The sequence below is a fragment of the Molothrus ater genome, chromosome 9 (assembly GCF_012460135.2).
Source record: "Molothrus ater isolate BHLD 08-10-18 breed brown headed cowbird chromosome 9, BPBGC_Mater_1.1, whole genome shotgun sequence".
NCBI lineage: Eukaryota > Metazoa > Chordata > Aves > Passeriformes > Icteridae > Molothrus > Molothrus ater.
The window spans coordinates 25,395,518-25,409,363 of NC_050486.2; the positions used below are offsets into that span (position 1 = coordinate 25,395,518).

General features: G+C 39.5%; 1 protein-coding gene across 1 annotated transcript; it reads left to right on the forward strand.

The window, feature by feature from the left end:
* Positions 1-1,186: 1,186 nt before the first annotated feature.
* GPX7 (glutathione peroxidase 7) lies at positions 1,187-10,197 on the forward strand. The gene is made up of 3 exons (XM_036388153.1): positions 1,187-1,486; positions 7,552-7,813; positions 9,635-10,197. The coding sequence occupies exons 1-3, from the start codon at positions 1,280-1,282 to the stop codon at positions 9,796-9,798; spliced, it is 633 nt and encodes a 210-aa protein (XP_036244046.1). The 5' UTR covers positions 1,187-1,279; the 3' UTR covers positions 9,799-10,197.
* Positions 10,198-13,846: the final 3,649 nt, after the last annotated feature.

A 13,846-nucleotide genomic window follows, 5' to 3' on the forward strand; every position in this document is an offset into this window, starting at 1 on the left:
CTTTGTTTTCTGTAAATCATTGCATTTTCCTTTTCTTTGCCAAGAACTATCAGAGTCATAGCTGTCCGTGGCTGACCAGTTTTGTGGTCCAAGAAGAAATCAATGACCATCAAAAGCTTTCTATTGTTGTTACTTTGTTACAAATCTTTTCTTCCAGCAGGCACAGTAGCAAACTGTACAAATAGCATTTTTTTTGCAAACAACCCAAGAATGACATCAGTGCACTGAGGCAGTGTTTGGTTCTGAATGTCTCAAGGCTCTGATACCAAACTCAGTTCCTGATGCTTTATGGCTCTTTTTTGCTTGAAAGCCCTCTGGCAGTGTGGTTTCTCCATCTCACACAGTGAGATCAGTGGTCTGGCCACTCACTTCTCACCAGGCAGGTGCGTGCAGAGCTGCATTTCCTGCAGGCCTGGCTGATGTGGCAGGTTTATGTGGCGTGTTGGTGATTCTGGTTTTAATGAGTGCTGTGACTGGTTCGGAGCACTGCCTCAGTAACCAGTAGCAACCAAGCCACTGCTGTCCTTTGGCATTACACCGTACTCACCACATGCTGCAGTTAGTGCACAAAAAAGGGCCTTTGCAAATCCATCAAAAATCACAAGGATGTAGTTAAAGAAGGATCTTTAATAACATTGCTTTGATCCCTGTATGGGCTATTCACTTAAGAGTGAATCTGTATCTATTTTATGAAACACAGGGCACTGCAAGTCGTGGTAATACCTGTTTGGGTCATTATTAGTTCTAAAGGATGGTTCTAAGTCCCTTCAGACTTGGCAGTTTGGGAATGGTGTTGCTATCATGAAAACAGGTTAATATCAGTATTCATATGTTAGTGTTAGTTCTGGTTTCAAAACTGTCCATACACACCATGTAATTGAAAAAAAAAAAGACAAATTTTCTTAGGCTGAAATATTATTATCAAGAATTCATGGCTTTCAATACAGCACTGGAGGAACAATGAAACAGAAGAAGTAAAGCCAAATGTTCTGAGGTTCCTCAAGGGTCCCAACTCAGTGATCCTTGTGGGCGCCTTTCAACCCAGAATATTCTGCGATTCTGTGACTGGCATCCCACAGACGGAGCCAGCCAGTGCTTTAAAGCCGTAACCATTCAGGCAGCTCCGTTCCAGAGCGCGTGCCCCCGGAGGGAGCCGGCCCGGCGGAGCGGAGCGGAGCGGGCAGAGCCGCCGGCTGCCGCAAAAGGCCCGTTTGCAGCAGCGCGGCGTTTGCGGCAGCGCGGCCGGGCCGGGCCGGGCAGAGCGCGGCGGCCGTGCAGCATGCTGGACCCGGAGGGCAGTGTGGAGCACCAGCCTGCCTCCTCCTTCCCCAAAGTCCTCCTCATCCCTCTAGCCATGCTCCTCGCAATTGCAGCGCTCCTGCTCTTAGCCTTTTCCGCTACGCGGCAGAAGGAGCCTGATTTTTACACTTTCAAAGTTGTAAACATCAGGGGCAAGCTTGTGTCTCTGGAGAAGTACAGGGGCTCGGTAAGTGCGGCGGGGAGGGGCGGCTCCCGCCCGGGCAGCCCTTGCATGTCCGCGGGGCGAGCGCGGGGAGAGTGCTCGGAGCCTCGGCGGCTCGCGTGTGCCTCTGGGCTGCTCGCTCTGTGCCTCTGTCCTTCGGCGAACTCGTCCGGCTAACACAGGCTCCTCTTCAATAAAGCGTTTGCACTCTAACCCCCGTGTGTGTCCGCGTCTTCTGCTGCCGCAGCCGCCTGTAGACGTGGCAGGCAGGGAACGCTGCCCTCCTGCCGATGGCTCTGGATTCTGCCATTGGAAGCTCAGGAAGTTTGTGTCTTTGTGTAGCTTACTTTTGGAGTTTATTTCTGCCTTTTAACTGCATGACCTCTTGTGTGTTATTCTTATTCAAATCCCGTTCCTTTTTAATGTTTTGCATTAAAAAAAAAGGGGATTTGATCCGTGGCGAATAGAGTTAACAGATTTCACCGTAGTTAGTAAAAGCATGAGACATTACAAAGTATCGGAGTATATTGTAACATATCGGAGTGAAATTGTAACAACATCATGCAAATACTTCTCTCGCTTTTTAATGTGGCAGCAATATGGAGAAAGACACGTAGATAAAAGCACATATGCTTTTATGATGTCTTCTAAATTGTGTTTACATCTTACATTAAGTACTTTTAGGCAGAGTTTTCCATACCATTTTAAAACAATGTCCCTGACTATAATCTGATTTTATTGCATTTTATTTTATTAGCGGTTTGATCATCTAGAAAAGATCGGTACCTATGGAAAAGTGAAAAGAGAACATAGCACACTTCTTATACTTAATACTATAACCTCTTATAGCCCCTTTCACAAATTATAGAAGCTAAAATCAGCATAAATCCCACAAGTGACACATCTGTGGTACAGTCAGGCAGTCTAATAGTTTCACTGCTGCCCAAAAAGGCAGCATCACTTCTCATTTTCACTCTTTTTCTCCAGCTTTGTATTTACACCTTCTTTTTCCCCTCCTCAGATGTCTGAGCTCACTGGTCCAGAACAGCAGGTCACTGAAACACTGGCAGGAAGACAGAGAAGCTATATAGGGAGATGCACATTTTCTTGAGCTCAGCAAAAATGGATGCTGGTGGATTTGGACCAAATGAGAGGCCTAAATCCTATCTGGTGAAAGTCCTCATCTCCCATCATTCACAACTGAGATACAGCAGAACCGGTCCCATGCCCACTCAAATATCTGTTGGAGAAAAACATGGAAGCTGTTTAATATTGAGCAATATTTGTGCTTTTTAAATGAGCCTTCCAAAGGCTCCGTCAATAAATCCTGTTACTGGGGCATGTTTTGCATGTTATCTGCTAATCTGAATAAGCAAATACCACCTGTATCTTCTCTATCTCAGAGCCAGAATCAACATGGAAAGGAGTTAAGGGGGAACTTGGAAGAATTCCTTACAGCCACTCTGCAGAAAGCTGGGGGTGTTCATGCCCTCTGGAATCTCAGGAACAGGCAGGTTCAGGGTGTGTATCAGCTGTATCCCAGGGCTGTGGTTCCAGGCTGCCCTCGAGGCATGGCTGGTTTCATAAAGGGGAGCTCTAGAGCTGTATCTGGGAAAGATAAACCATTGATGCATGGTGGGCTTTGATCTCTGCTAGGCCACATTGAATAGTTTATTCCAAAAAAGAGACATTCAGCTTCTGTGTGGAATAAAAGATAGATTTGCATTCAGAGAGTCTATTAATGTTCAGGCTACCTGCTCTTTGATAATGTATGTGGACAATTTTAAACAAAATTGCAGCAATAAAACACATCCCTTTCTGTCATTATGTTGTCAGAACTCAGTATCAAGATAGAAAAAGGTTAATTAAAATTCCCATTTATTTCTTAAAATAAACTTGCTTAAATCTGCAGTTAGATAAGTAAAGTCATAGGTTTATCATAATATTTTAAAGCTATTAAAAGAAATAAAATATTATTAAAGTGCTACGTGTGTGCTGGGGGTGTTTAAAGGAAAGTGAGTCACTAGTTAGCTCCTGGAACAATAGTCTGTTAATTGCTAAAACAGCTTTTACCAGCCTTAAGCTTTCTGGCAGATGTAGAGAAGACATTTTCTTCAATTCAGTCACTCAGCTAATTTATTTAAATAACTACTTAATTGGTAGTCAAGAAACTTACTAGGAATTGAAAAAATCCACGGGCTTCCAGACTCTAAAAAATTAATAAAGTCTGCTAATTCTAAAACCACAAGAGCCATGCTAAGTATAAACAATCAGTGCAATTCATGACTGACAGGATCATTCTTCAATAAATCGTTATTAATATAAACTTGTGTCTATTCAGATCATTGAAACTATTTTTTCATAGTAAGAAAAAAAAAGACTGATATTAATTCTCTTTCTATTCAAGTGTATCTTGATACAAACCACAATTACCCTATGTTATATGGCAAATAAAGGGAGGACTATTACCACTGAGAAAAGAGTTCCACAATGGAAATAGATCCAAAAACTCTCTGGTTCACTGTGTTGTGGAGGTCATCCTTCTGTGGTTTTTCCACACTACCATCACATGTTAACCCATCACTCATCTACATAAAAAATGAAGGACAGTGATTATGGTTCGACAAGAATCAAGAGGATCCAAACAAGATTAGTTTTCTACCTAATCTAATTTAATAATCTTATCTTTTATTATATGATCTGTATCAGATATGCTTTAAGAGGCAGTATTCTTACCAAAAATAGTACCTATTTGGGAGTCAGAGCTCCCAAACATCAACTGTTCCCTGCTGTGTTTGTGCCTATCTTGATGTCATGGTACCAATCTACCACCCAGCTAAGTACAGTGTGCTGGGGTGGAATTAGGCAGTGTCAGTGCGGTGCCTTTGGAAATCTTGAACCTATAATCATGGAAAAGCATTAGGCACTATAACAATTGAAGTATGATTTTTAAGTAAATATAATTGTTGAAAGTACTGCTAGGCCCTTTGGACCCGGATCCGCTGCAATCCGAGGCTGTAGCATTCCTGGGTGTGGATAAATGCACAGCCACTGAATTACCACACAAATATTGCTATTTGTTCCATGAAGGTGACAGCTCAGTGAGTTGGTGCCATCTGACACTTGTGGCTGGTTCTTCCATAGTCACATGGAGCCAGTTAAGAATTTCTGGGTCTAAAAACTCAAGTGTCTGTTGTCTCTGCTGACAGATCCACAAAGGGTTACTTGAAGCTGAGACAGATTCCTAAATCTGTCCCAGGATTTTTCCCTAAAGGAGGCACTCTGGTGTGAACATTAAGTAAAGCAAGAAGAGTTTTTGCAGCGTTAAATGAGTTCACTACTAGAATGCATGGGTTTTCTAAGCAAAGGGAATGATAGTTTTAAGAGGTGAGACAACAGCTGATAAAGAATTCAGCTGAAGTGAAATCATTTTTGTGAGGTCCATTGAACTGTTTGCACTGCACACTAGGTGGTGTGCTTGACTTGCACTCTCAGAGCCCAAAGTCAGGCATATTGAACTTAATTTAAATCATTAATAGCTGTAAGAAGTCAAAGTACAGCCTCTACATGAGAGCAAAAAGAGTGACTGTTATTTATTAAAAATAAAATGCAGACCAAAAAAAAATCACTGCATGAAATCACTTCTGATACCAGATATCTGAAAGATAACTCAGGAAAGATTTTTAAAGAATCATTTTAAACATTCATTGAGAAATACTAATAAATCACAGAAGTTTTCATTATGTATGTTAGTTACACTTTTAAGAGGTTTATGGTTTTAATATTTATTAAATATTAATTTATGGAGTTCAGAAATGGAGAATTCAGTTACAGCAAATGCATTTTTCTAAGGAAAAAAAGCATAATGTGTCTGCCATCCAAGAAATGCTGAATGTAGTTTCCATTGTTTTGGGGGAATATGTTTGGAAGTTTGCACTGTTGTCACTGTGAGCTCTCAAGCCTTTCCCCACCATGCCAAGAAACCATTGGTTTTAAACAGCTGTAAATTAAAATAGTCATTTCTTTTTGAGTGAATCCTTTCAAGCCCTCTTTTTACTTAGTAAAAGTTATAAAAGCTTAGTTGTTTTCACTGGAAATTCATCCTTCCTATCTGTTTCAATATGATCACAATGCCTACACAACCTTATTTCCCCCAAACTTCCAATGGCAAATTCTTACATTACCCTTCTATTTGAGAGTAGGTACCAATTCAGTAAGGTGTATGAATACTTCTGCATCATGAAAATTCCAAGGCTTAAACTAAAATTAAAAAAGCTTCTGAAATTTCATGTGGAAGAACTACGTGTGACTTCAACTCTTAGTGATACAATTTATCTTTACTTCATACTAAACTACTGCTATCACTATGCTTGATAAATCAGATTAATTGAAAAGAACAGAACTGCCAATAGTAATTTTTTATGTCAGACATACAAATTCTGTTTCAAATGCTGAGAGTCTGCAACAGGAATGCATCATAAAATTATTACCTCTTCTCTGAAAAAAAAAATCTAATGATATGCCATAACTTCCTATGTTTTAGGAGACTGAATTTAAAATTTCTGACTTTTGCTTGTGTTGTCTGAATGAAAGTGATGATTTGGAGGTGAGATGGTTGCAGTAATAGTTGATATACAAGTGTACAAGAGTTGTTTAGATTGTATCCTGTTGACACACTCCACCACAAAGAAGATTACACCAACTTGTGCTTTGAAAGATTACCTGTCTTCCAGGGAAAACAGTGCCACTCCAAATCCACTTTAAAGTCAGCAGCTGGACTTCAATGATCCTTATGGGTTCTTCCAGGTCAGGATATTCTATGATTCTATGACAGCCATACAGTTATACCAAGTAGAAAATACACAAAGTGTTAATGTTTAATGTAAGGAATTACAAATACCAACATCTCCTTAGCTTTTTCTTTACTCATTCCTACCCCTTCTACACACCTCATCTTATGATCCCATATATTACTCAGATATGTACCTTTATATGTCAGTTTGTTTTCTGGCTTTAAAAACATTATGCACATGCAGCCATTTATTTTTCACTAAATATGATTTATTTCACACATCCTATTTCCTTAAATGCTTTTATATGAAACTATTAAAATGGATTCAATTTATGTAGAATGAGCGGCAGCTCACAAAATTTGTGGGAATAACAAAACTGTAAGTCTAAAATTCTTAAAGTTATTTAAGGCTAAAATTATCTCAAAAACCAATGAAATATTCTTCAAGGCTTTGAGAAACTATGATATGTGTTAGCTCAGAGTTAGGTCACTCAATATCCCTACAAATTCTGCTGTTCCTGTAGTGCTCACCTGTGTGAGAGAGCTCCCTCCCAGGTGGATCTGTGCTGGCAGACAAGTGCCAGTGCTCATATCTGACTGACACAACACACACAGTCACACTGAGTGTGACTTCAAAGGACAGTGGGCAGCCTTCACTTCTTGGAATCTCTAATTGAGGCAGTAAACCTTTGTGCAAAAACTGTTGGCATTTTGTCACAACTGAGTAGATTTACTCTAGAAGTGATGGGAAATTTTACAGCCCACACTACACAGACCGGCCCCAAATCCTGTAATTGCTTCTATTAACTTGCAGGTCAAGATCTCTACACTAGCAATGATAAATGGATCAGACACTTCTGCAAGGGCACTTAATTTTGAGCAAGGAAACATGCTGCAGAGCAGATGCTTCACAACAGATAAATAAACAACAAAAAATACATTGATTTGCAAGTTTCTTTCATGCAACTTGGTATCTCTTAGCTGGATAGTCACTTCTTAATTATGCTTAGAAACTGTCCAAAAGGCAGAATGGAAAAACTCAGATTCTCAGTAAACTGAAGATTAAGATTGCTTAGCAGTTGGTTGATTATCTTAATGCTTGCCAAAGAGGAATACATAAAGAAATACTAAACCTTCCTTTTGTGAACAGAAATCAATGTAGTTTTAAATATGTGTTCTGTCACAGTTTCCTAGACATATTTTTTTTTCTTTTTAAATAGTCTGCATTCCAGACTGCATTCCTGTTGGAAAACTGACATGTGCAACACATTTTTAAACGTGCTCTCTTGTTCATCAGGTGTCTCTAGTTGTCAACGTTGCAAGTGAGTGTGGGTACACAGACAGCCACTACAAGGCCTTGCAGCAGCTGCAGAGAGACCTGGGCCCGTACCACTTCAATGTGCTGGCATTCCCCTGCAATCAGTTTGGGCAGCAGGAGCCAGACACCAACAAAGAAATTGAGAGCTTTGCACGAAAGACTTATGGTGCCTCCTTCCCCATGTTCAGCAAAATCACAGTCAGTGGAGCTGGTGCAATTCCTGCCTTCAAGTACTTAATTGGTGAGTAAACTGGAATGCTGGAGGGTTGTTTCTCCTGCATAGAAGTCCTCTGACACAAAATACCATCTAAGGAAACAAGAGATGATGTGCTGACAGAGTTTTCAGGCTTGAAGAGATCACAAGTCATGTAGTCCCTCCTCCTGCACAAGGCAGGAATTCTTCTGCCACCTTTGTCTTACCTTCTGAAAGGATCTCCAGAGATGAGCACACATCAATAGCAGATGTCCTGTAAAAGCTGATCCAATAAACCCCTACAGGCCTTGAAATTCTGTCCTCTAGGCATACAATACGCTGACCTTCCTTTTTCCACTTTGCAGCCTCTTAAGTGCCCCTCCTGTGACATGAGTGCTGCAGATTGGATTTATAAGATTTGTCTCTAGGGCTGTAGGATAAGTGGAAGAGAAGCACCTCATCATTCACTTCAACAATCAAAAAGTGAAACCAAGCACTAGATGATGTCCTTGAATATTCCCTTCCTCATTCCTCCCCAGCCCTGGAGCAGCCACACTGTGCAGTTCCTCCAGTTCCAATCTGCTTTAGAGCCAGCACTGACACCTGAAGAGGTTTTGCTGGTTCTTACCAGCCAGCAAGGCAGGATGCTCCCTATCAAGGCACTACTTTTCTTGCACTGAACAAGTGCTCTAAATACCATCTAAATGCTATATTAAAATGTCAGTCTTAATCCAATGTGAAGGAAATGTCTTTCAGCAATGAAATATAGTAAAGCCCAGTGTGACACAGTATCGCTTGAGCTGCATTCTGCAAGGACCACATCCCTGCTGCTTCTCTCCAGCACCACAGTGTTCTCCCAAATCCCTCAGAATTTAAAGGAGTGTGGATATTATTTTTGACTACCCCAAGCTCACCTCCTTCCAGGTGTCTGTAATGGATCACTTTGCTAGCCAAATTTCCCTGTAATCCTCTTCACATCCTTTCATCTCTCTTTTGCCAAGGAGACATGTTCCTGCAGACATGTCCCAGGAAACTTGCAAAACTTGGGTTTCCCTGCTCATCTGCCTGCAGGGGGAGGCTGCTGGAAGCTGCATCTTTATTCAGCACAATGACAACATAGTTAAAAGTGCAGGTCTGGCTGTGTCTTGATGATACATTGAAGTAACTTCTGATTCCTTGTGATGTTTGCCCAGTATATAATCAGTGGGAAAAAAGATGCTAATTGTCTGTAGCATCTGTACTTGTGCTTTTAGGGGCATGAGGTTCCTGGTCTATTTGAAAGTCCTGGAAATTTTGTTAGTCACAGAGCAGAAGAGCAAAGGGTAAGAGTGTGACTCATGTAAAAGGGTATGTGATCAGGAAGGGGAAAACTGGAGAACTCATTTGTAGATGAAAACTAGGTGGAAACCTGGAACAATTACTTTGTTATTTCTTCTTGAAACAGTCTTCTGGAGCACAAGATACTGGGTGCTTTTGGAGGGAAAATTCTGGATAAGCAAGTAATCAGTCCTAGTAAAGCTATATTGTCATGCCAAATTCCATTTTCCTATCAGTGTTCAACTGTATCAGATATATCTCTATAGCACAGCCCCACACACAAATGCCCTCACACACTTCAACACTGATTATTGTGCTTTCTCCTGGCTCAAGCTTCCCTATTTCCATTAGTCTCCAAGGGACTACTGTCTAGTTAAAGCTGTCTGTCAGAAAATTAATCTTATTCAGTCTGAACTTCCTCTTAATTTTATATTCCTTCTTCCTCTGCAAGGTTAATCATCAAATTGACATGAAGAAATGTCAGGAATTTAATGTGGTTTTCTAATGTTTAAGTTGTTGGTTTTTGTTTTTTTTTTTTTCTTTCCCCTGTAGCTTCTACAGGAGAAGAACCAACCTGGAACTTCTGGAAATACCTGGTGGACCCCAATGGGAAAGTAGTAAAGGCCTGGGACTCTACTGTCTCTGTTGAAGAAATAAGGCCCCATGTTACAGAACTTGTAAGGAAAATCATTCTAAAGAAGAAAGATGAATTATGACTTTCAAAAACCTCAGCATGCCAATTGCATCTTAATTGAGAATTAGGGCTGGACTTTGTCTTTTCACATTCCAAAAGAGAGGATATAGGGAAAGGAAATTATGACCAGTTGAATCTGTATTCATCATCTAAGAATGCAGAAACCAGCAAGTTAACATGGTCAAAGTAATATGTTTTTCACTGACCAAATTCAGTTTGAGTTTTCTAGGAAAGAAGAAATCTTCAGCAATTGTTTCTTCCCCAATTCAATTATTAGTTGTTGGTAACACTAAAGGAAGTTAGTTCGTATAGGAAGAAAGATCAGAATAATGAGAATGTCCTAGCTGGGATCTCCCTGATATCTGCAAATCTGTTGTCATATTTTGATTGAATAAAATAAATAAACTGAATAAAATAAACAGCAGAAGGTGCATGATTGACTAAAGGCATGGGCTAGGAAGAGGGCCAAAACAGATAACTTCAGACCAGACAGATTTTGCATGTTCCAGTTACCACAGCCAAACATAGTTAATTTCATCTGTATAGAGAGTTTAGAAGGGCATGGGAGAAACACATCTATAAAATTTAAATGAAAGAAGGATGAAGACAAAGGCCCTATAAAAATTCTCCAGAAGCCATGAGATGAATTTCTGCATTTTTTTCACCTAGATTATCAGATGATATTTAAATAGTCATTTGAACATCTTTAGGACCAGAGTCTACATGAAATGGCTATTTCTTTCTTCTGCTAGCATTTTGCCTTAGAATTACTCTTCCTTCATAAAACTGATGTTAAATTTATTTTTCAGTTTATGACACTATCCAATTTTGCTGCATGTACAGACAAACATCAGACAATCAAAATATTTTTCCCATGGAAAGAATTTTTCAAACATTTAGTTCTTGCATGATGTTATATAGTTTAATACCACATTAGTGTTACAGATGCTTAATGGGGCCTTTTTCAAGTGTAGCAGTCAGGCATCTGCTTAGACTTCAGAAGTCTCCAGCTCATGCCAAAATAATAACACTAACATTTGCAGCCTCATTGTTCCTTGACAGAAACCCTTTGAAAATCTTGTCAGGAAGAACTCTTTTTATCTCAACAGAAACCCAATGTTCCCATCCTGTTAACCTCAGGATGCCTTAAGAAGAATCTAGCCTTGTCCAACTGCAGTATTATTGACACGTAAAAGCCTTTTTTGTGCTTTCTGATGCTTTCAAGGAGCACAAACAATGTTTGTCCATATTGTTGTCAGGGCCCATGTGTACAAATAAACCTTATGGTAAAGAGTTTTCCCAGCTCCTCAGTGCCATTAGAGCTGTTCAGGCTCTTGTTGAAATCAAAGGCAAATATTGTGGCATGGCATGGCCTGGCTCACAGGACAAGAGGGGAAAGAAGAATACTGACTGGACTCGTTCTGTGGAGTTCTCCATGGAAGTAAGAGCTCCAGGGACTTTAGGATTTGCAAGAAGAACACAAAAGGCAGAGATTATACTGCACAAAACAATCTGAAATTGCCTGAAAGAAGCTGAGAGCAAGTTTTTTTAAGTTTCAGTGAAAAAAAAAAAAGAGGGGGTGGAAGAGAGAATAAAAGGAAGAAGTAATAGAAGAACATAAGTAAAAGGAGAAATCAAGTAAAAAAGGAAGGAGAAGAAAGTGAAAAGACAGTTTGCAGCCAAATAATCTTTGGGACAAAAGGGGCACGGAAATGTTAAAGTCTGAACATTGATACTAATGAGTACGTTCCAAGCTCTATCAGCTACTTCTCACTTGAACTGTAACCTAAGAGTGCAGGAAATTGATGCTTGTGGCAGTGAATATCTGTATTTTCCTTCTCTGATGGCGAGAGAATTGAACTCTATGCCTGATTCAGTAATTTAGTCTATTCTTACATCGATCACTCTAAGACAATGGTTGCTAAGGATATCACAAAGGAAGGAAAATCAGGCCCATCTGATACTGTGCAGGGACAGAGAATCCAACTCCTAGAAAAGGAGGTCTTTTTTACTCCACAGACTGTTTCTCATTTCTCTGCCCTTTGATGCTAATGCAATGCCCCAGCACGCTATTAGCATGTGCTGCAGGGCTTAAAATTTTCTCCTTAGAAACCTTGTTTCCCTTTTATACCTAAAGCCTGGATGAGACCAAACTAGGCTATGAAAAATGTTTTCAGCCTTTTCTATTTCCATTTTGTTGTCCAAGTTCAACCAGAACTCTGGATTTGCATAGAAACAATCTTCTATTCTCTATTAGACAAGTTCTTCAAATCCAAAGAGGCATAAGGGCAAAGATCATTTGGGAAGGTTTTGTCCTAGATGGACAAATATTGTTTGTGCTGCTTTTAAAAGCATTACAAGGCACAAAAAAAGCTTTCACTTGTCAATAATACTGCAATTGGACAAGACTAGATTCTTTTCAAAGCATCCTGGAGTTAAGAGCAGGGGAACCTGAGCATTATGTTTTTGTTGAGATAAAAAGAGTTTTTCCTGACACGATTTTCAAAGGGCTTCTGTCAAGGAACAATGAGGCTGCAATTGTTTGTGTTATTATTTTAGTGCAAGTGAAGAATTTCTGCAACCTGAAGTCTGAGCAGATGTCTGAGTGCTAAGAATCACTCCAGAGCGATGCTGTCATAATTGGTGTTATTCCAAGTTTGGCCATTTAAAGAGAGCTAAGGTAAGTATTACATATGCAAGCCTTGAAAAACAACATGATTTTAAGCACATAGCTACTTTGTCTGAACTTAACAGGTACATTTTCATTATTAAATTAGGCATGGCATAGATTCCATCCTTTGTTGCACTAAGTCAATTTGTAGAACAAATGCTTTGGCCTTTTGATCAAAGTTCTGGAGTAAAAGTAAATATTCTTACTTGCAGATTAATACGTATCTGGTCACACTGTAAGTACTTCATGAATCCCTGTTCAGGAAAAAAATGCAAATCAAATTGCACTGAGCTGAATTTGACTGTTGAGACTATAGAGAGAGCATGCAGAGATCAGAAATTACTTTTTTTGCCTTGTGAATTCCAGCACTGTTGTAATCTGACAGAGATCTTCCCCACAGCAAGTTCTGAAAACTGTAAACCAGCTCTGAATCTATAGCATGAGACTATTTTTCCTTGCCACTTATCTGCTTTGCAGAGAAAACAGTAGTGTGGATTACCAGATGAGCACATTCATGCATAGAGAACAATTGCCTTGATCATCTAAGACTTGATCTCCTACAGCTTGCACCTTTAAAGGTGTGAACTCTTGGCCTGTTGCTTTAAACTTTAAACTAAGCACCTGAACATGAATGTATGCAGCCATGTGCACCCTCTGACATGCCACAGGGGAAAGAAATAATTTTAAATATAAGTTTAAAATTAGACAGGGCACTTTTGATCTTTTGAAACTTTGTCTCATAAAGAATGTAATAATCAGACCTACATGAAACCAAAGTTCTGTTTTGAAATGGAATATGCTACATTGAAATAGAACAATTGAATGAAGCAACAGACAGGGGTTTAAATCTCCTTTTTTGGCATTATAAGGAGAACAAAGCCAAATACACTAGTTATCTTGACAGTCATATCTGCTGTTTTAGATAGATGCTGGGGATGTTTCACTTGAGTTTCTATTATGATTTTAGTCAGAAACTTCAGTGGCAAACCAGACACAATTTCTCTGTGCTGGATGGTACTCAATTTATCCTTTCAAACACAATAGCATCTCATTCAAGAAATTGCTGATGTTAGTCAGGATCTTCAGAAGACTGGACATCTCTTTGGTTAAGCAAACAAATTTTATGCTACCTCTGATTATTGAATCAACCAAATATATTCTATGCAGAGATAAATCTATACTATTCTACTCATAGAGCCAGATGGAATTTAACAAGCTTATTTCTGATTCATTCACAGAAAGTGTCAAGTAAGCAGAAAGATCAGGTATTCTCTATGACAATTAACAGATCCTGCAGTAAAAGCATCACTGACAAAACACAAAGGAGTTTACAAACCTTTGACAGATGAGATACTGAAATCACCAAATTTGAGGGCGAATTCTTAACCAAATTAAAGCT